This window comes from Eubalaena glacialis, chromosome 3 (assembly GCF_028564815.1).
Source record: "Eubalaena glacialis isolate mEubGla1 chromosome 3, mEubGla1.1.hap2.+ XY, whole genome shotgun sequence".
NCBI lineage: Eukaryota > Metazoa > Chordata > Mammalia > Artiodactyla > Balaenidae > Eubalaena > Eubalaena glacialis.
The window spans coordinates 80,854,353-80,875,638 of record NC_083718.1 but is presented as its reverse complement, the minus strand read 5'-3'; the positions used below and the strand labels follow the sequence as shown (position 1 = coordinate 80,875,638).

General features: G+C 37.9%; 1 protein-coding gene and 2 non-coding genes across 4 annotated transcripts; all 3 read right to left on the bottom strand.

The window, feature by feature from the left end:
* Window positions 1–377: 377 nt before the first annotated feature.
* KHDC4 (KH domain containing 4, pre-mRNA splicing factor) lies at window positions 378–16,697 on the bottom strand. Of its 2 annotated transcripts, XM_061185910.1 has the most exons (14): window positions 16,624–16,697; window positions 15,902–16,118; window positions 12,954–13,082; window positions 12,520–12,599; window positions 10,932–10,984; window positions 10,517–10,680; window positions 9,537–9,748; window positions 8,908–8,968; window positions 7,357–7,414; window positions 6,862–7,115; window positions 4,950–5,123; window positions 3,908–4,020; window positions 2,563–2,654; window positions 378–1,635 (listed from the first exon to the last, which is right to left on the bottom strand). In XM_061185910.1, the coding sequence occupies exons 1-14, from the start codon at window positions 16,659–16,661 to the stop codon at window positions 1,436–1,438; spliced, it is 1,845 nt and encodes a 614-aa protein (XP_061041893.1). In that variant the 5' UTR covers window positions 16,662–16,697; the 3' UTR covers window positions 378–1,435. The 2 variants fall into 2 exon arrangements, with proteins under 2 accessions (XP_061041893.1, XP_061041894.1); XM_061185911.1 differs by lacking the exon at window positions 378–1,635 and having other exon boundaries at window positions 3,908–3,992.
* Window positions 5,998–6,131, bottom strand: LOC133089295 (small nucleolar RNA SNORA42/SNORA80 family). Its single transcript, XR_009700669.1, has one exon. It is a non-coding gene; the product is annotated as a small nucleolar RNA SNORA42/SNORA80 family (small nucleolar RNA).
* Window positions 10,105–10,233, bottom strand: LOC133089300 (small Cajal body-specific RNA 4). The gene has a single exon (XR_009700673.1). It is a non-coding gene; the product is annotated as a small Cajal body-specific RNA 4 (non-coding RNA).
* Window positions 16,698–21,286: the final 4,589 nt, after the last annotated feature.

Genomic DNA, 21,286 nt, shown 5'->3' with positions numbered 1-21,286 from the left:
GGAACTTCACACAGGGACATTTTTCTGTTGCAACTTCTGCTCACCCTTCTTCCTTTTTAAACATGTTTTTCCAAGAATAATTTGTATTTCCTTTAAAAATATTTCCTTCACTCAGTCCCTTTACAAACCATGTTCAATAAAGGGGGGCTAGAATATCAGAGTGGAAAACATCCATCACAAAAATCCTTTGCATTTTCATTTCGACTTTCAAGGGTTTACTTTGGAAAGTCATAAAACTCTTGGAACTACGTGCAAACTTTTGGGCCCACGTATGTATTTTTCTGATGGGGTTATGATATCATTATGCTATGAGTAAAAAAGTTTATGAATTTTAGCATATGGATGGGTTGTATAAGAAAGAACAGAGAAACCACAAGCAGAATATTTATACATTTATTTATAATGAAATTATGGTCTAAATATTTACAACATATAGGAAACCAGAGGATACGTTTATACAAAGCCAGCCTGCAAAGTATTCAAATGTGCAAAAATGACAGTTCGGTATCTCAAACTACTCCTGGTTCAGCAGACTAGCTCCTTCACTTTCACACATCAATATTTGATACAAAAAAGTTCTTTTGGCAAAACCTGTAATGCCAAGAAAAAGGACAAGTTGCAATTTCAGTCACTAAGTCCATCATTCTATTGCAAGCAGTCAAATCTCTCTATTTTAGCGGCAACCAGTTCTGAGAGAGACAGACCACTGGGTTTCATTTCTGTGATGAGCTCTGACCAGCTTTTGATCAAGTAGTTTTCTCTGACCCAGCTGAAGACAAGGAGCTTAGACGGGCAATAAAAACAGCAACGGCTATCTGAGACAAGAGTGCCTGAAGGTGCCAGCTTTGGATCATCCCAATGGAAAAAAAAACCTTCACTATCCCAGGATCCAGCTATATCCAACAGTTTTAAATTAGTAAAACCACATTTTCCAAAACAAAGAATCCAAAAATGAAACAGGGATGAGGAGGTTCTTAGATTTAAGTACTGAAAGGATGGATGGTCTTAAAATCATTTCTCCACTAATAAATAGTAAGGCTTTGTATGTAACCAGTTATTATCAAAATTGACCAAACAGTAGTAAAATACAAATAAAACTTGCTTTACGTCAGAATAGGGGCTATTCGTTTGGAAAAGGCTGGACCAGGTAAAGGGTATACTGGAATGACCCTGTTGAACAAGCACAATTCACCAACTGTTAAAAAGCTTCTGAGACAAATTTGTGATTCTAAGTAAATTTTAACAGATGCTATGCCACGGCAGAAATAAGGATGTTTTAAAAAGAATGGAACCCCTTTAAGAAAGGGGACACTCATCTCTGACTTCTGCAAAGGTCCAAGATGGTTCCCAGTACAGGTCCCAGAGTCTTGTTAAATCAAATGCATGCATTATTGCTAAAGAGTCACCGAGGCTCAAAACTCTGCTCCACTGTTGCCTATGGAGCCATCCAGAATGGCATCTGTTGTTTAGCTCGTGGTTGTGATGAAGGGTACTGATATCCCAAACTCCAGCCCTGTGGAAAACTACTTGCATTTTTATGACCTCCATGTTCCTCCTCTTCGTCAGATGAATCTGCAGCATAAGCCACCAAGCCAAATCCCTTCTCTGTAGTTTTCATCTTCTTGACTGGATAATCTAGAAGAGAGAAAAACAACCCCAACCCCATTCCCCCCCAAGAAAAGAAAAAAAAAAAGATAATACCATAAATTCGTTAATTAAAAAAAAGATGTTAATTGTAAGTGGTTAATTGGACACCATTTTGAGGTCACAGGGTCAATGGTCACCCAAAAACGTTGAAGATCACACGAAAAACAGCACCAGCATCAGCAAATGTGAATCCACCAGAACCATGTAAGAAAACAGAGAAAGAAAAAAGAAACACACACACACACACAAAAAAAAAAAAAAAAAAGAAAAAAGAAAAAAAAAGGAAAGTTAGCAAGTGAGTCTCTGGAGGCTGATATTTCACCTTTTAAAGAGTTAAAAGAAAAGAAGTTAAGAAAAGAAAAAAAAAGTATTTTCTTCTGTTCATTTTTATTATGACTACAGGCAAAGAACAAAAATAATCCCATTTATGGACCTCTCCAGGATTTAGAGTTCTGGGACACTAAGAAGCAACATTTTTAAAAACAGCCACTGGCTGACCATTCCCAACCAATAAATAGAGCTGTAAGGGGAGATGTGGCTCAGCTCCCAACACAAAGAAAAATCTTTAAGTCTGATCAGATTATCTCCAGGTATTCAAAACAACAAAGGCAACAAAATTTTGAAATGACCTACCAATCATTACTTTTTCCTAGGGTTTTAATGTCACTGATGCTATGTATAAAATATAAGTCGACTGACTCTTTTCTAGACACACGTCGGTTGAAAATAAAAGGCTGTGTAACTATATGCTGTCCTTATAAATAAAAAAAAAAAGTATTCTCATTAGCCAATAGATTACAGAAGTTGGATTAAACATCTGAATGAGTCACACCTGAATGAACATCAGGTTAGAAAACCAATAGTTTAAGACCAGTCTTAGCCATTCCCTTGTTCCCCCAGCTACACCTTACTCACCATGACTCCCTGTTAAAGTCCCAGACCCATTCCTTTCATCAGACTCTGTTTTTATTCCAGTCACTGGAAAGGCTGGTGGAGGCATCAACTGCCTGTTAAAAGAAAAAGTTAAATGATTTTTCAGACAAATTCAAACAATTTCAACATCTCCAGTAGATAAGAGGTAGAATAACAATATAGTCTGCAGATAATCTTTCAAGTTCAGTTTAACTATTAACTTCAACCCTTTCCACCTGACTCCCCTACTCTTCAAGCTGTTATCAAGTTGTAAGATTAGGAAATTCCCTGGCAGTCCAGTGGTTAGGACTCCACACTTCCACTGCCAGGGGCCGGGGTTCCATCCCTGGTCAGGGAACTAAGATCCCGCAAGCCGAGCAGTGCGGCCAAAAAAAAAAAAAAAAAGGTAAGATTATAAGGATATAATAGAATGAATGAAATATATGAATGAAATAGATACAACAGGGAACTATATTTAATATTATGTAATAACCTATAAGGGAAAAGAATCTGAAAAAAAATAGGTATGTATGTATACACAACTGAATCACTTTGCTGTACACCTGAAGTTAACACAACATAGTAAATCAACTACACTTCAAAAAAAAAACAAAAAATGTCAAAATAAAGAAGAAAAAAAAAAAGAGATCTTTCCAATGCAAATTATCTTTGTCATGACATGAAAGTAACTGTCTTAACTGTTTGATTTGTATGGATATGCCTTTATATACTTTCAATTACATGTAAAACATGGTCTATCCATTAATGGAATTTGCCAGTCACGTTACATATTTCTAGGCAGTTTATAAAATGATGCACCAAGAATTAAAGTATGATATTCTCACTTAAGAAATGAAAAAAAAAAGATGTAACAGAATGAATGAATATGACAGAATGAACTGTTGTGATAAGTCAGCTCCATCTTATGAAGGCTAACATAATATAGGAAAGGAGAATTCAAGCATTGGATGGCAGGCTGGACTCCCATTCAAGCACCTGCATCAGTGATATTCTATGATTCTAAGTAGCAAAAATGGTGTAACACTTCTTTTACTGTCTATCCTTAGGAAAATGGCTAAGACTCAGACAATAAAAGTAAAGGAAGATAGGTGAATAATCAAGTACTGAATTATACCAGGCTGAGTATAACTGCTTCTAAGACTGTGTAAGGGATATCATATTTTCCATTACTGCATCAATTACAACAAACAGGAGCTTGTTTGATCCAAATGATTTCATTTCAGTTTCAGAACATGGAAGCTCGTAGCAACAATCATTATTCACATTAACAGTACAAAAAAATGACATCTGAATGTATTCATATATAATTATGTTACAACCAACTTACCTGTCCCTCTCTCGCTCTTTGCCTGAGGAACTTGCCGGCTTCGATCCTGCACCTTCAATCTCATTCTGACCGGAGAAGCCTGTACCTAAATTAGTCATATGAATGGGTCCATGCTATGAGCAGAAAAATACAGTGGCATTAGCAAATCTACAACTGCTGTATTGACTTTAGCTCCTTAATGTAACTGTCAAGTGCCTCATCTTTCTGATAAATTGCAGTAAGCTGCATTACATAGCTCTTTGGGATTTGGAGTGTAACTATAGTTTGAGTAGAGACTGTTATTTTTCTTTGTAGGACTTGGTTAGGGATGTTGTGATTCACTATGCTATGTCTGTATGTTTTCAACTATCCATGACTTAACTGGCTTGTATAAATCTAGTTATAAACTACAAAAATGCTCCAAAGTTTGTTTCAAAGAATGTTTCAAGGATTTTGGCAAAAAGGTGCTTCTCCTGATAAAACAAAATTGCACCGAAATTATATATTTTAATAATCTTAAAAAGACTCATTAGTGAATTACTGAGTTTATAATTACATACATGCACAGAATCACTGCATTTCTGGCTATCTTTTTTTTAGGGGTGTAGGAATTGGAGAAAGACATCATCCTCTTTTTTAGGAGGGAAAAAGAGAACACTAAGTTGAAAGCCAAGGTTTTAAATACAAACCATATATTGGTAGAGTAACAGTTCTTCCCTACACATTTCACTACAAGCTATCAGAGGCTTTCAAGAGTCTGCTGTATAAAGAGGAAGCGCAGAATTCTACAGAACTTCCAGATGCTAGTCATAGGAGACTTCTCTCTAGGCGGAGAGCTTTGTACTCTCTTATCACACTGACCCCAAAAGACAAAACCCACCCAAAGGGAATCACTCTTGCTTTAAATTAATCCCCAAGGATAAATACCTAATCTAAATGGATTCCAGAAAGCAGAAATCCTAGTACTGGGAGAACAGTTGATACAGATGTGAATTCATCTTTCTTTAAAGGGAGAATACAGTAAGATAAGATGAGGAAAGTAAGACAGGATATTTTATTTAACCTGGTATCCAAGAAGTCCAGATTCTCGTTCATCTGGTAGCTCCTCTGTGAATCGCCTCTTCTGTGCCTGAGGTTGACTTGGGAGTGGGGGCTGGGGCTGGGGCGGGGGCGGGGGGCCGGCAGGCAAGGCAGTTTTGACAGGAGCAGCAGGAATAAAAGGCCCACTCATCGGACTCTGGGACCAAAACAAACCAAGGAGGAAAAAAGCGTGAGAATGTCCAACTAACAAATAACTAAAGGATGATTAAAATATACTTTAATGATCAGTATGTTTCATATGAATCCTTCATCTTCTGGTCCTAAGTTTCCTTCATGTATAATGCGGTAACAGTATCACCTAGTCTTCCTACCTTCATGGTAGGAAAACATGAGATTGACAAACTCGATAGTGCTTTGAACTCTCAGGAAAAACTTGATGCACATTTTGGCCATTAGGAGCAAACATGATCATTAACAAACAATAGATACTCCAGCCACTTACTAAGTTCAGAAGTTCTCAAACAAGAACATTCTCTTATTTAAAGCCCTTTAATCAATGTGATTAGCTCTTTGTGGATCATAAATGCTAATGCTTGTGGCAAAGGCAACTTCATCTATCACAACCAAGAGTAAGTTGTTATGTCAAGAGCAAGTCTAATGTTTTAAGAGGTTGTTCCCAAAAGGAAGACAGATATATTAGAGAAAACAAGCACTTCTAAAAGGAAAACTCTCATTAATAACAGCCAATATTTATTGACTGCTTACTTAATCCTTGCGACTCTTTGAGATATGATCATTATGTCCATTTTGCATATAAGGAAAACCAAAGCCTGGATAGACTAAGTTCTATCCCAAGATCACATAGCTCAAAAATGGGGAAGCATCACGGACCCTGCCAGTCTATCTCTAAACCCCAACTCTTACCCACTTTGCCATATTGCTTCCTAATTATAAAAGGATGTGGCTCAAAGCTGCAGAACTATAGCTCTGCCTAAATATAAAAGTCATAAAATAATTATGACTAGGGGACCACAAACAGAAGTGAGTTCATAAGCCCATTTTTGGTTTCACACTGTACAACCCCCTTCAGTGCTCACAGCCCACTGGTAAGGAGGCTGGGCAATGGTTCGAGGCTGCAATTTACTCTGGCATGGGTACACTATGAGAGGCCCACAGAGGACCCGCCATAAATCCATTACCATGCTTCCATTAGTCTCTCCTCTGCCTCTAAGAAGGACTGTACATAATCTAGATGAGCTGGCTACTGACTCTTTTCCTAAAATTGTAGTTTCTTACCTAGCTTAAGAAATATATACCAGCATTTATAATCCTTGAGTTTGGAAAGTACATTATCTCTTGGCCTAGGAACACCTGTATATGGTATATTTCTTCTAAGATTAGTAAATCAGTTCCAATCATTTAGATGAGTGCAGTACGCCAGCCCTTCTCCATGAGAACTTTCCTAACACTGCAAGGCCAGGGACAGGCAAACTATGGTTCTGGCCTACCTATTTTTGTAAATCAAGTTTTATTGGAACCCAGCCATGCTCATTCATTTGGTATTGTCTGCGGCAGCTTTTGCACTACAGCAACAAGAGTGCAGTAGTTATGACAGAGACTGTATGGCCCACAAAGCCTAAAATATTTACCATCCAGCCCTTCAGAGAAAGCCTGGCATCTCTTGCTCTAAAGTTGTATTTGGTGGCAAGAGTTATGAAACTGACTGCAAACTTTAGGATGAATACACACACATGTACACACTACTCCAAAGTATTCAGGTAGTTTGGTGGTAGGAACACAAGAAGAAGACAATAGGTAAAAAAAATACGTCACATTCCATATTACTTCTAAATAATACCACCAGCTTTCCACCCCTTCCCTGCCCCAATTTTTCCTAATTCAATGGTCTCATGTATCATATCCTGGCATCCTACCTGTCCAGTGCTAGCTGGAGGCTGCACTTGTGTTATCGGGTATTGTGTTGGCACAGGTGGAACTCCAGTAGGTAATGCTGGCAAGACTCCAGGTGCCAAAGAAACAGCTGGTGGCACTATGCTTGGTACTCCGTAGGGAGGTTGAACTGGCTGCTGAGGAGGGGGAACAACAGGGTAACCAGACTGATAGCCATTGGATGGATAATATGGTGGCTGAGGAGGGACACTACTTATAGCAGAGGGTTGTGTATAGCCTGAGGGGGAAGAAAAAAAGTGTTTAATCAGCTGCAGCAGAATGAGACATTTTCGCTGAATATTAAACTTAATCTCTAGGGAAGAAAACTACTGAGGCACAAATGGCTTTCCAAATTACCCTAAGTTAAAGGGAACATTATTAGTGCCCTGGCACAGTTAATCTAGCCTCAAGTATCATATTTTATACATCAATATCACTAACAAAATATTTTTTAGTTAAACACTTCAAGACATACACACCTGGTAAAGGTACAGCAGTATTAATCTGATTCACAAATCTAGAGTATTCAGCATGAACCTGAAAGTGAAGGGAAAACAAATCAATATGGAACAGTCCCAATTCACTGAGTATGTATAAGGATATATAATTCTAAGATCAAAGCAATTAGGAATTAAAACATTTCCACTGATGTTTCAATCAAATTTAGACTTGTTTAATCTAAATTTTAATAAGGCACACCTATAAATTATTAAGCCAGGTTTTGGGAACCAGGGGCATGGACATCAGGAGCATCCTAACTCCCCCCTCCTACAAACTGACCCAATTCTGGGGTACAAAATCATTCAGAGAGCCACAGAAATTAAGCAGTTAGGAAATTTCTAACTTGTCTGTATAACTGTAGAGAAGTCATTCATTCTTTTATTTACTGGGTAATTTGCCCTCAAGGAGCTCATGGTTTATTTAGTACTTCCCCTGTCCAGTTCTTTATTATAAGCATCTAAGTCCAACTTTAAGTGGCAACAAAGAAAAAGAAGGGGAATGGTCAAGGAAGTTATATGGTACAAGGGTTGGTAACTCAGGTTAACTCACAAAAGCAAAGAAAACAATAGCTTCTTCCCAAAAAGCTTAATACCAAATACCTTAACCAAATAACACAAGGTTGAACATATTCAGCCACCAAACCTGATTTCCTTTAGGTGCTATAAAAACAGCCCTATGGTTTAACTTCTGGTTATTTGATTATAGAATAAAAAGAATGGATAATTAAACCAATTATCCCAAAGGCATTGCTAACTGGTTTTAAATTATTATAGCTCCACCCTTACTTTAGCTAAAGCTACTATTAAATTTGGAATGTGCATCATAAACAACTTGACCGGGATTAATAGTAGTATTTAAATAACTGACAACAATGAGATTTTATGACACTATATACTAGAAATTTCATACTGAAATAGCTCCTGAAGAAGAAATGCAAGCCAACTGTGACCCTGGCTAGGGGAGTTTGACTTCCTTATAGAGAATATTAGTTGCCAGAATAATGTAGTGGTTTGAATAGTGTTGTTCCCACCCACCACCAAATTCTTGTCTGCCCAGAACCTTGGAATATGACCTCATTTGGAAACAAGGTTTTGCAGATGGAGATCATTAAGATGCAGTCACACTGGATTAGGGTGGGCCCTAAAACCAATGACGGTTATCCTTACAAGAAGAGATAGACACAGAGATACAGGGAAGAAGGCCAGGTGAAGATGGAGGCAGAGTTATGCTGACACAAGGCAAAGAATGCCAAGGACTGCAGGTAATCGTAAGAAGCTAGCAGAGAGGAATGGGATGGATTCTCCCTCAGAGCTTTCAGAAGGAACCAACCCTGCCCACACCTTGATTTTGGACTTCTGGCTTCCTGAACTATGAGAGAATAAATGTCTGTTGTTTTAAGTCACCCAGTTTGTGGTAATTTGATATGGCAGGCCTAGGAAACTAATACAGGTAGAAAAATAGCTAAGACACACAGTCCAAAATGGCAGTAGATCTCCTAAATGAGTTTCAGACAGATAAATATAACTCACTGTTTGCAAGAGATTCTCACAGAGCTTCTTGGCAGCAGCCAGGCCTTCTGGTTTGGGATGACTGCAAAGACATAAGAACCAAGAAATTTGAAGGGGAGAAAAAGAAAAGATACAGAATTCTGCTTCCACTTTGTATGCTGTTTTATAAATGTAATATATTCAATATAACACAAATCTAAGTTTCTGAAAATCACGAAATAGGAACACAAAAATAAAGTCATTTAAGCCCTTCAACATATAACTAATATCGTTACCCAAATGTTATTGGTCTCCTTCTCTGAGTAATGGTACTTCTTGATATAAAGAAAAGATATTTGAAGGTCATTAAAATTACTATAAGATGTATTAATACTCTCATAGGTTTAAATGAAAGTTATTTTAGGCTTATCACAGCTCATTTTATGATCACAGACCCTTATAAAACCCAAGGATTTGAATACTAAAAAAACCAATTCCACCTCTTAATTCAGTTTTTATTAACTAATTACGAAGTGATTACTGCTATATTTACTTAAGTTCCTTATGTTACTACTTATTAAGCCCATTTTCTCTTGCTCCTCTTCAATCATTCCTGCCTGTACTGATCAGCTGACAAGTATCCAAGTATCTTCAGACCCACCCATCCATACCTGATGTAAATGTACATAGGTTCAAAAGCTTCTCGGCCAGATGCTGGCTCAATGCAGCCTGAACCTTTCCCTCGCAGGAAGACTTTGGCACCCGTTTCAATCTGAATGTGCTGCAAATAGGAGCAGCCTGGACCTTCCACTTTCTCCTTGACGTTAAAAGTGGGCACAGCATGTTCTAGACCCACGAATAATTTATCTTGAACATAATGCATCTGTAGAAGAACAGAATACCTCAAATTAAACAGAGAATACATAATTAAAACCTAATCTTGAAAATGATTATGCAAAATACTTTAATCCTCCAGATACTTTCAATCACTTCCAGAATAAACACCCCCTATAATTTTCTACCATGAGCCTAAAAAATAAACCCTATCAAGTAGCTTAATTTAAATGCAAACTACATATTCCATGTATATACCTACTACATTAACACCTTACTGTGTTCAGTGAAATCTATTTAAGAAGTGAAAACCCAAGATTCAATACCGAGTAAGCATACCTATTTACCCCAACTGATGTAAGTTAACAAGAAACAGCAAAGACAGTCTACTGTAAAACTGGAGTAAAATGTTGGGTAGTACAGTCAGCCCTGTGATGTTCTCCAATAAGGGCTGCTCTCTTCAACCCTTTTTTCTAGGAGGATTGTATCAGCAGAGTCTTGCTTCATCAGACTCAGCCTTCTTAGTCCTCCAGTTGCCATCAAGTTTACAAATTTAAATCAAACCACTAACTTCAAAATGTACAACGTGTGTACTCTGTGATCTATCAATCCCTTTTCTAGAATGTGTCAGTATAAAGAGATGTGTGTTCAGATGTTCACTACCCCTCAGAAACCTAAATGGTCCATTAATAGGATATCAATGCCAGTAACTTTCAGATTGGAATTTCAGGTTTTTCTTCATACTTTCTGTAGTATTTGGCATATATCATTTTTATAGAAATGATAACACTGTTAATGATCTCTCCACAAAACATACCCCTGACTGGAAGGGAGGCTTCTGGCTAACAGCTGGAGACAGCTGTGCAATGGGCGCTGGCTGGTGATAGACAGTGACTGTCGCACCATTAAAAGTTGGACTTGTCCCTGTTGCAGCTTTGACCACCCCATTGGTAATAATTTCTTTGATTCGGTTTACAGCTCCTAGGGAAAAACACAGACAGTAAGATACTATACCAAAGAAATGAACGAACTGACTAGTATCCAATGGTAAACACAGGCCAGTGCTCAATTACTCATGTTTTAATCCGTTTTATAGATTCCCCAAGCACATTCACAACTAGTTCATAAAAAAGAGTTAGAACAGCCATCAGGAACAAATAGTTTGCCAACTTATTACGTATAATACTTTGCCCTTCACAAAAAACAGTAGGTGAGCCAAAAACATTACTTACTGTCCACTAATTCCCGTGTCTGGCCCTGAACATGAAGATATAATGGACGATCCCTATAAAGAGAAATATAAAATGATGATCCCAAACTGGTCACAAACAAAGGAGCCAAATGGGTCACCAAATCTAATTTGTTTCACAAAGTTTCCAAATAAGTAAAAGAGACTATATACATGAAAATGGCTGTTGCTAGTTAATTTCTAAGAACATGGTTTTACAGCTGGGGAATGAATAAACTTTGTTGGTTGCTTAAAGTTAATGGGCCCACACAGGGATCAAATATGCTCTTATGGGCTCATGAACATTAGTCTCCAGTCAACTGGATAACCCAATGTTTGAGAAGAGAATTTTTTTTTGTTGGCTGTCTAATAAGTTACAGACAAATGTGCTCTTGGCTATCCAAACTAATGAGACAAGAGTGATGGTGGCATATAGATACATTTCTTTAAAACCACGCACCCGGGACTTCCCTGGTGGCACAGTGGTTAAGAATCTGCCTGCCAATGCAGGGGACACAGGTTCGAGCCCTGGTCCAGGAAGATCCCACATGCCACGGAGCAACTAAGCCCGTGCGCCACAACTACTGAGCCTGCGCTCTAGAGCCCGCGAGCCACAACTACTGAGCCCACGTGCCACAACTACTGAAGCCCATGCGCCTAGAGCCCGTGCTCCGCAACAAGAGAAGCCACCGCAATGAGAAGCCCGCGCACCACAACGAAGAGTAGCCCCCGCTCACCGCAACTAGAGAAAGCCCGTGCTCAGCAACAAAGACCCAACACAGCCAATCAAACAATCAATCAATTTATAAAATAAATAAATAAAATTAAAATAAAGGCCCACACCCAACTGAGAAGACTCTTTAGAGTCTAAACATAAAGTGACTTAGATTCAGGTTGTGATTATAATAATGAAGAAAGTGATCACTAACCATACAGTTAATAAAAAGCAGTAGGTAAAATACAACCGTGTTTAAAGATTAAAAAAGTTCAAAACAGCAACCCTCCATATACACAGTTAAAATATAGTCTTGGTTTGGGGTGGGGAGCAAATTTTGCCTCCTAATTATATTTAGTTTAAACCAATGTGAAAAATGTTGCACTGCCTGAACACCTGCCCTCAAAAACTGAATAATGGAAGTAACGAAACTAAACTGAGATGAAACCTTTACACGGATAACCTACAACCTATAATCATCATAGAGGCAATAAGGAATTTGATAAAAGGATTTTTCTAAAAGGGAGATTATGACAAAGTAGGAACCCATTTGTTGGGGGAAATATTTCCATAGGAAAAAAGTTTAGAAACGTATACATTAAACGTTAACAATTATTATCTTCTTTTACACTTTAGTGTAACTTATTTCCTCCAATAAAAGCATTAATTGTGAAGTAAAAAACCAAACAGCAAGAGGAAAGAAAATAGCTGCTAACACTTACATCTGTTTGAGACGTCCCAAATTTTGCTATAAAGCATGTGTGTGTGTATAGCTACTAACCAAACATATACACATATTCCCTACGAATGAAAAATATGAAGCTAATGTGAGTCCTATGTCCAACCTTTCCCCAAAGTACAGGATATGCATACACACCCTGGTCCTACTTTGGCCTTCTCCTCAGTTGTCATGAACCTCCCTCGAGTTGACACTGCAGCCCCACTAAGTCGGCTGATCTAAAAAGGAAACATTCTATTAAAAAGATGATGTGGCAACTGAGTTCAATGACAGGTAGCAGGATAGATTTTCCCCATTAATTCACTCCACCAATAGGCAGGAATGAGTTCTCTCCTATTATCTGAAACTTTGATTCCATTGTTTCGTACTCAAACTAACTCAAGGAATTCACCCATATCTGTTTCCTTACCTTCACTAAGAAGTTCTTCCACAGTTAAACCCAATCCTGACTTTGCAGACGATGACCCAAATCCACTAATAAAAATCTGACTCCTGTTTGTGTTTAAAGGCCTTGTTTTTCTGAAACTACATCCACCCACCACCTTCCCCAAAGAGGCCCGACATCTCCACACCTCATCTTGAGTCTGTCCTCGGGTCAGCAAGTTCCTACACGTGAGAGGCACATCATTGATCTCCACTTCAGCCACCACCAGGTCATCCTTGCTTTTATTACTACTTAGGCCTTTGCCAGGGGCTTGAAGCTACAAAAAGAGAAATTAGATTAAAAAGTTTATATGATGAAATAAATATCTCTTTGTTGTCCAATTTGAAACTACCCTTTCCCAAGTGCCATGACCTCCTTACTGTTCCCTTTGCCTGCCTGCAAACACACCTGGAAATACTCCTTGGTCATTCTTCATAAATGAAATAAAAAGCAAACAAAACCTCACTAAAATGACATCAAGTACAGTCAATTTACTTGAAGGCCATCATCAGATTTCTCTGTAACTTTGGCCGTGTGTGTATTTTTATGACCATATAATTACAGAAACGTTATGGAACAGAAGCTGCAATCTCCAAAAGGAAGATTAAAGGGCCAAGTTATGATGCTTTGCTGCTCAGACAGCTACACGTGTAGTAAAATATAGGGCAGGGTAGAGTCCATGCACAACAGAGTCCAACAACTCATACATCTCATTTGTGTAATGGGAAGTTGCCTTTGTGCCAATGGTACAGTCACAACACAACAAATGTAACTAATTCCATCCTTACAGTGACCTCAAATTGTATCTAATTCACATCCCTTTACTCTCTATTAAGGAAGAACAAAAGAGGATGAATGAAAAGCCAAGTAAGATCCTAAAACCTGATCTGTTTTCTCTCAATTTAAACTACAGACAAATCCACAACATTGTAAATCAACTATACTTCAATAAAAAAAAATAAATAAAATGGAAAAAAAAATGCTGTACAGCAGAAATTAGCACAACATTGTAAATCAACTATACTTCAATTTAAAAAAAAAAAAAAGAAAAGAAAAAGAAACTACAGGGAATCCCCTGGTGGTCCAGCGATTAGGACTCCGTGCTCTCACTGATAAGGGCCCAGGTTCAATCCCTGGTTGGGGAACTAAGATCCCACAAGCTGTGCAGCACAGCCAAAAAAATAATAATAAAATAAACTATAGGCAACTCCAGATAGCTGGATCTGAGTGTTATCTGAAAAAATTTTAACCTCAAGATGGCCTTCCCCAACCTTTAGTTACCCTGGACAGCACAAAGAAGGTAAAATACAGATTATTTATTTGCTCATTAGGTACATTTTTAAAATGTGGAGGCAAACTAAACAAACTCAACAATATCTCTTTTCATTTGTTTAGCCCCTTTCAGAATGCATTTACACATCTTATCTCACTGAATCCTTATGGCCACCTTTAAAGGTACATATCAGTGTTGTCCAACAGAACTTTGTTTTCTACTTGCCAGTCTGATATGGGTGCCACTACCCACATGTCTATCGAGCACCTGAAATGTGGCTAACATGACCAAGGAACTAAATCTTAAAATTTACAACCAGTAACTGGGGATTCTGGGTTTCAAACCTAGGAATCCTGATTCTAAATCCAATATTTATGCATCATACTGCCTCCTGCTGAGTTCAATTACCATTTTAGAGATTACTATTTAGAGAAAAAATGAGTCTAAATGATTAACATCTGTATTAAGAATTTTAATATTCAAGTATCCATCCTGTCAGTGTGCTTTTAGTATTTCCTTCTAGACCTTAGAAAGAGACAACTGACTCACACAATCTTTTCAAACCATAAAAATACAATGAATAACAAACTTCCAATTCACTAAAAGTTTTCACCAAATCCACAGAACTTGAACATTAAAGCATCCAGACAGGTGCCTACTGATAAACGATGTTGATGTTATCTACTGATAAACTGGAAGGCTGACGAATTGCATTTTCTTTCTTTTTTTTCCCCCAGCTTTACTGAGGTACAACTGACAAAAATAGTATACGTTTAAAGTGCACAAGTTTATGTCTTGATATATGTATACAATGAGAAATAATCACCACAAACGTACTAATTAACATATCCATCACTTCACATGAATTGCATTTTCAAACACAGAACTCATCTCTTCCCAGGTACCATGGAAGGCAATTTTAATTTAAGCCAAAAGAATTTTTTTCAAAGTATAACTACAGTGGAATGGTCTGTCTTGGAACACACTGAATTCTCCAACTCCAGAGGCTTTCAAACAAAAGCTAAACACCCAACTGTCCAAGGTGACTCTGAAGTCAGACATCTGTGCCTACCATTTACAGATCTAGGACAGTTACTTTCTATTCATGAACCTAATTTTCCTTATCTATAAAGTAGTGACGATAATCCATTCCATAAAATTGTTGTAAGGATTTTTTAAGTGCAAAACATGCATTCTAGCAATACAAACGGAACTGTACTATTTATCCTGTAGGAAGATTCTTGCATTCTATGGCAAGGTATATTAAAGGCTTCAAAGTTCAGATCCATTTTAGTTGTAAGATTCTAATTATAACAGGGATTTTATGAAATGACCAAATAATTTCCTCAATTTGTACGAAAACAGCAAAATAACCCATATATAAATTACTCATTTTAGTTTATGTTTAACTGCACTGTAGTTAGTCAGTCATTAGAAATCTGAATCTACAGCTTCTAATTAGACACGACATTTTAAAGCTCACATGATTTACCTAAATTTCTCTTTTGACTTCAGGGAAAACGTGCATGTTATCAAAAAACATATTACATCATTGCTTTAGATGACTATATAGAACTTAAGCTGAACTACGTGAACATAGACAAAACAAGCTTTTTGGTCCATAAATGTAATCAGCCCAATCAAAATTGTCTCCTAAAAACAAATGACAAGATATCATCAAATATGTTCCAAAACTAAGTAATCTTTAAATTACTGTATCGCTGTTTTCTCCTTCCATAAGCGCAAATTATTGGGAGATTACAAGATTACAAAATAACCCCCATTAAAATTGCAATTAGCAGAATCCCCTCAACTTCAAATACCTTCTCAGCAGCATTCTGAGTTGGTTTCAGCTTTCCTTTGGCCATAAGCATGGCATTGATCTTGGCAGCCACAGCAGCAGCAGCATCCAAGGCTCCAGAAGGAGCAGCCGTGGAGCCCCCAGGGCTTCCCCCACCGCTGGTAACCTCCCCACCTGGGGTCGCTGGTGGCAGAAAGAGAAGGGGGGCTGGAGCTGGTTGGTCCCATTTGCTGCGGCGCCTACGGAAGTAAAAGGAAAATACTGGGATCTACCAAAGCTTTCATTTATATTTTTCTCCCCTTACTACGCCTTAGCATCCCATTTTCCCTCTATCATGTTCCCTTTGCAACTTCGAATCTCCTATCAGAGCTGAAATTACCATCTCTCCTTAAATAGACAACTATTGCAACATTTTCCCAAATACTTCTTTCAACCTTTTCCCAAGGTCTCCTTCCTTTCCATTCCGTCGTCCCTATCAAAAGATTCCACTCTGTCCTATACGCCCTCGTTTTCGCCTTCCCCTTGTCTAGTCCATCCCGAAGTCCCTGCTTTCTTCCTCTCTCTGATCCCCGCTGGCCTTCTTCAGGGGCCCCGGGCCTGCTCACCACCCTCCTCAAGAGTCCGGCCCTCCAATATGTACACTTCCCAACTAAGCGCCCCTCCACCCATACGCTGCTTCCCATGATCCCTCCGCCTCTCCTACGCCCCATGCTCGCTGCGATGCCCTCTCCCGCGAAGCTTTACCCGCCGGCTCCAGGATGTGTCGCGCTCCCCGCGGACATGGCGACCGGCTCCGATCAACCACCCGCCAACTACCCCGCTACCACCTTCCCGTCACTTCCGCCCCAACGCCCTTACGCAGAACCTCTTCCGGTCGTGAGGCAAAGCGGTCCCGGTGTAAACGGCTATTCCGATTGGACTCTCGTTGATTTCAAGGCGTCTGGCGTTCTGTGAGACAGGGTGTGACCTTCCTGCTTGTGCCTTGCCCTTGAAAAAGATGGCTGCTAAATCTCGTATTAAGGAGGAATTGGGGGCAAGGAGAATCCATCTTTGTTGTGGGCAAGTTGGTAGCCTAGAAGACAATACGCATGAGTCAGAGAATTAAACAGGTTTTCCTGTTTAATTTTCAGTCACGTTCGTGTGGAGTCCCAGCCTTTTGCCTGGGAGAACGCTTTCCCACTTCACGTTTCAGTTACCTGTTTAGGAAAAAGGAAACGATTCGTCCCAAAGGTCATTCGAAGAATTTCTCTTTTTTTTTTTTTTCAATTCTATGCGAAGACATAGTGCTCAACTTGGAGCTTATACGCAGGTATTTGAAAGAAACGGAAGTTAAACGTGCGGGTGAGGGCTGGAGAAATGATCCAGCGTAGATTATGAAACACCGTTTTCCGGGTTTCTGCCTACTTAACGGTTGAACTGTCCGAGAGTGGGGCGGGCTCCGGAAAGCCCTTGGATGCAATCTGAGTTGATTCTGAAAGCCAGAAATTTCCGACATGTAGGGTATCTTGGAGCAGCAAGGAGTCTCTAGACTGAATAAATAAAATACAATGCTATTTTTCAAATAAGTACATTCTGATAGGATTAACAGAATACAAATTCATTTAAAAGCCAAGTTTATAGTGTTTTCCCTTCAACATTTTATAAATAAATGTCCCTTCCATACAAACGCCACCTTTATTGTATATGAAATTATATATATAATATTTCTGCATTCTTTTCTATTGCATGAATCTACTTTTTCCTTTGCTGTATGCTTTTATAACAATAATTTTACACCTACTTTAATATCTGTTAGGGCAAGTGGATACACCTACATTTCTTTGCTTATTCTGACAGGTGTATTTTTACAAATGAATTTCAGATTAAAAAACGTTTTCCCTTTGTGTTGTCTCCCCAAAATACAGTGTTGTTGGGATTATGACAAAAATTACATTGTGTTTATTTTTTTTCCTTTTTTAAAAAAATTGAGCTATAATTCACATACCGTAAAAATTTACTCTTTTTAAAAGGGTATCTTACAGGTACAATTCATTGGTTTTTAGTGTATTTACAAAGTTGTACAAGTATCACCATGATCTAATTCCAGGTCATTTTCATCACCCCAAAAGCAACTCTGCTCCTGTTAGCAGTCACTTCCCATTTTCCCCTCCCGCCGGCCACCAGGAACCACTAATCTACTTTCTGTTTCTGTGGATTTGCCTATTCTGGACAGTTCAAGTAAATGGAATCACAGAATATGTGACCTTTTGTGTCTGGCTTCTTTCACTTAACATAATGTTCTCAAGGTTCATCCATGTTGTAGCAAGTATCAGTACTTCATTCCTTTTTATGGTCGAATAATATTCTATTGTATGGATATACCACAATTTGTTTATCCACTCATCTGTGTATAGATACTCGCCATTTCTGTATCTCCTTTGGAGAAATGCCTACTCAAATCCTTTGCCCATTTTAAAATTGGGTTATTTATCTTTTTATTGTTAAATTGTAAGAGTTCATTATTTATTATGAATCCAAGTCCCTTCAGATCTATGACTTGCAAACATTTTCTCCCATTCTGTGGGTTGTCTTTTCACTTTTTTTTTTTTTTATTTTTTATTTTGGCCGCACAGCACGTGGGATCTTAGTTCCCTGACCAGAGATCGAACCCGCACCCCCTGTATTGGCAGCATGGAGTATTAACCACTGGACCTCCAGGGAAGTCCCCCTTTTCACTTTCTTGATGGTGTCCTTTGAAGCATAAACATTTTTTAATTTTGATGAAGCATTATAGGTTAATACAAGATATTGAATGTAGTTCCCTGTGCTATACAGTAAATCCTTGTTGTTTATGAATTTTCTTTATTTTTAAACTTGGGAAGTATTGACAAGTTCACAAGATTCTTCCCACCCAGGAATGTCGTATGATTTTCCATTTTTTGGAGTCTTATGTTATGCCCTTCAGTAAGTCTTACAGTGTTTTTCTTCTGGATTTTGGTTCCTTTCTTTTTGAATATATTCATAGGTATTTAAAATTTTTGACTGCTATTTTGAAAGACGTTTGAATTGTCATTTTAAACAATTTATTGTTGATATAAAAGAAATTATTGATTTTTATATTATCCAGCTACCTTGCTAAACTCTGAATAGTTCTAATAATTTTGTAGCCAAATCTCTTGGATTGATAAAATAGTATAATGCACAAGAGCACATGCCACCTATGTTTATTTCCCAAAATCGCCACTGAATTAGCTGTGACCTACTTCACTTCTGAGCCTCAGCTTCCTTACCTTTATTTTATTTATTTATTTTTAAAATTTTATTTATTTTTGGCTGTGTTGGGTCTTTGTTGCTGCCTGCGGTCTTTGTCTAGTTGTGGTTAGTGGGGGCTACTCTTCATTGTGCTGCGCGGGCTTCTCATTGCGGTGGTTCTCTTGTTGCGGAGCATGGGCTCTAGGCATGCAGGCTTCAGTAGCTGTGGCATACGGGCTCAGTAGTTGTGGCTCGCGGGCTCTAGAGCGCAGGCTCAGTAGCTGTGGCACACGGGCTTAGTTGCTCCGCTGCATGTGGTACCTTCCCGGACCAGGGCTCGAACCTGTGTCCCCTGCATTGGCAGGCGGATTCTTAACCACTGTGCCACCAGGGAAGTCCCTTCCTTACCTTTAAAAGGGAGATAATGAGGGAATTCCTTGGCGGTCCAGTGGTTAGGACTCCTCACTTTCTCTGCTGAGGACCCTGGTCAATCCCTGGTTGAGGAACTAAGATCCTGCAAGCCGCATGGTGCAGCCAAAAAAGAAAATAAATAAAAGGGAGATCTAATAATAATAGTGCTTATCTCACAGAGTTGTTGTGAGGGCTATGTGAGTTAATAATAAAAGTTCTTAGAATACTAAAGGTATGTGTTTCTAATTATTTTCTAGGTATAAGATACAATTTATAAAGAATGTATCAATAAAATTAATCTTTACTTAATTTCTAATGTTTGTACCACTTATTTTGGGAGATTCTCTTTTTTATTATTACTAAAGTAAATAGTGAAAACTAGTGGTGATTGAACGTTCTTGTTTCTGACATTAATTTCACTTCCTTTTCACTGCAGATTGTCTTTATTTTTGTTAAAAGGCATACTGTTGATTACTTTAACAAATACTGTTTAGGTCCCCTAATTATTTTCTCTAGTCCTGTTGTCCTCCCCATTACCCATACCAGAGCCAGCAGTATCATGAATTTGTTGTTTGTTCTCCCTGTCCATGTTTCTATATTGTTACAACATTGTACAGATACATAAACAATATGCAGTATAGTGTTGTTTGTGTATGTTTTTTTAATTGAGGTGAAATTCACGTAACATACAATTAACCATTTTATTTTTATTTATTTATTTTTTTATTTAAGGGTGATTTATTTTACTTAAGGGTGGCAGTGGGAATAGTCATAGATTTCTAATACAAACCAAATACAAAAATCAACCATAAGAATAATGAAAATCTAAATATGAGAAGCTAATCTTTTAGGAGAAAAATAAGGAGACTATCTTTTTTTTGTTGTTTTTGCCAATGGTAATGGATATGTAAGGATATTGACAACAACATTGGAATAGCAGAGGAATTGAAAATGCTATACATTGATCAATGGGAAACTAGCTAAATTAATTATATTGCATATACACAATAAAATACCATGAAGAAAGCAAACACATATATAGTCTTTGGTTGAACCATATACCATTCTAAGTGCTCTACATTACATATACTATCTCACATAATTTCCCAACAATACTACTACTATCCCATTTTACATATGAGACAAGAAGTTAAGTAACATGCCCAAGATGACACATATATATATATTTTTTTTCTATGTCTTAATATTGACACTCAGTCCAGTAATCCTCCACTGTAACAGCTCCTTTACTTTGCAGTGAAAATTGATTTGTATATTTTTTGCCTCTGAGTCCTTGTGGGATTTTTTTTTATTAATTCAAACAGAAAGTCACAAAAATTATAATCATCCTCATCAGTTCACTCAGTCCCATGTAATTAATTTTTTTTTCATCTTGATCTTTTGTTAGCACTTTTATGAATTCATCAGTTTTCCATTAGAGTTCTGAAGATATTTATTCATTCAGTTTAGCAGTATAGTCAGTTACCAGAAACCTGTACTTGTCAGAGTCTTTTCCATGAATTCCTTGAAGATGAAACCCTTTTATAGGAACATTTTTGCAAAAGCATCAGAGTACACCCAGAACTGTCTGTAAATGACAAAAGACTTAAAAATGACCATGGTTAAAGATTTGATGAAAGTTCATAATAATGCAATTGACAAGGAAATTTAGTTATTTCTGAGATATACATTTTAAAGTACAATTAACCATTTTAAAGTGTACAACTGAGTGGCATTTAGTGCATTCACAATGTTGCACAACCAC

Coding starts and splice junctions, on each gene's coding strand:
- KHDC4 (XM_061185910.1), bottom strand. CDS start 16,661: ATGTCCGCGGGGAGCGCGACACATCCTGGAGCCGGCGG. Junction 9,749..10,516: donor AGCCTCCCTTCCAGTCAGGG/GTATGTTTTGTG, acceptor GTTCTTCTACAG/ATGCATTATGTTCAAGATAA. Junction 2,655..3,907: donor AAAGAGCGAGAGAGGGACAG/GTAAGTTGGTTG, acceptor TTCTTTTAACAG/GCAGTTGATGCCTCCACCAG.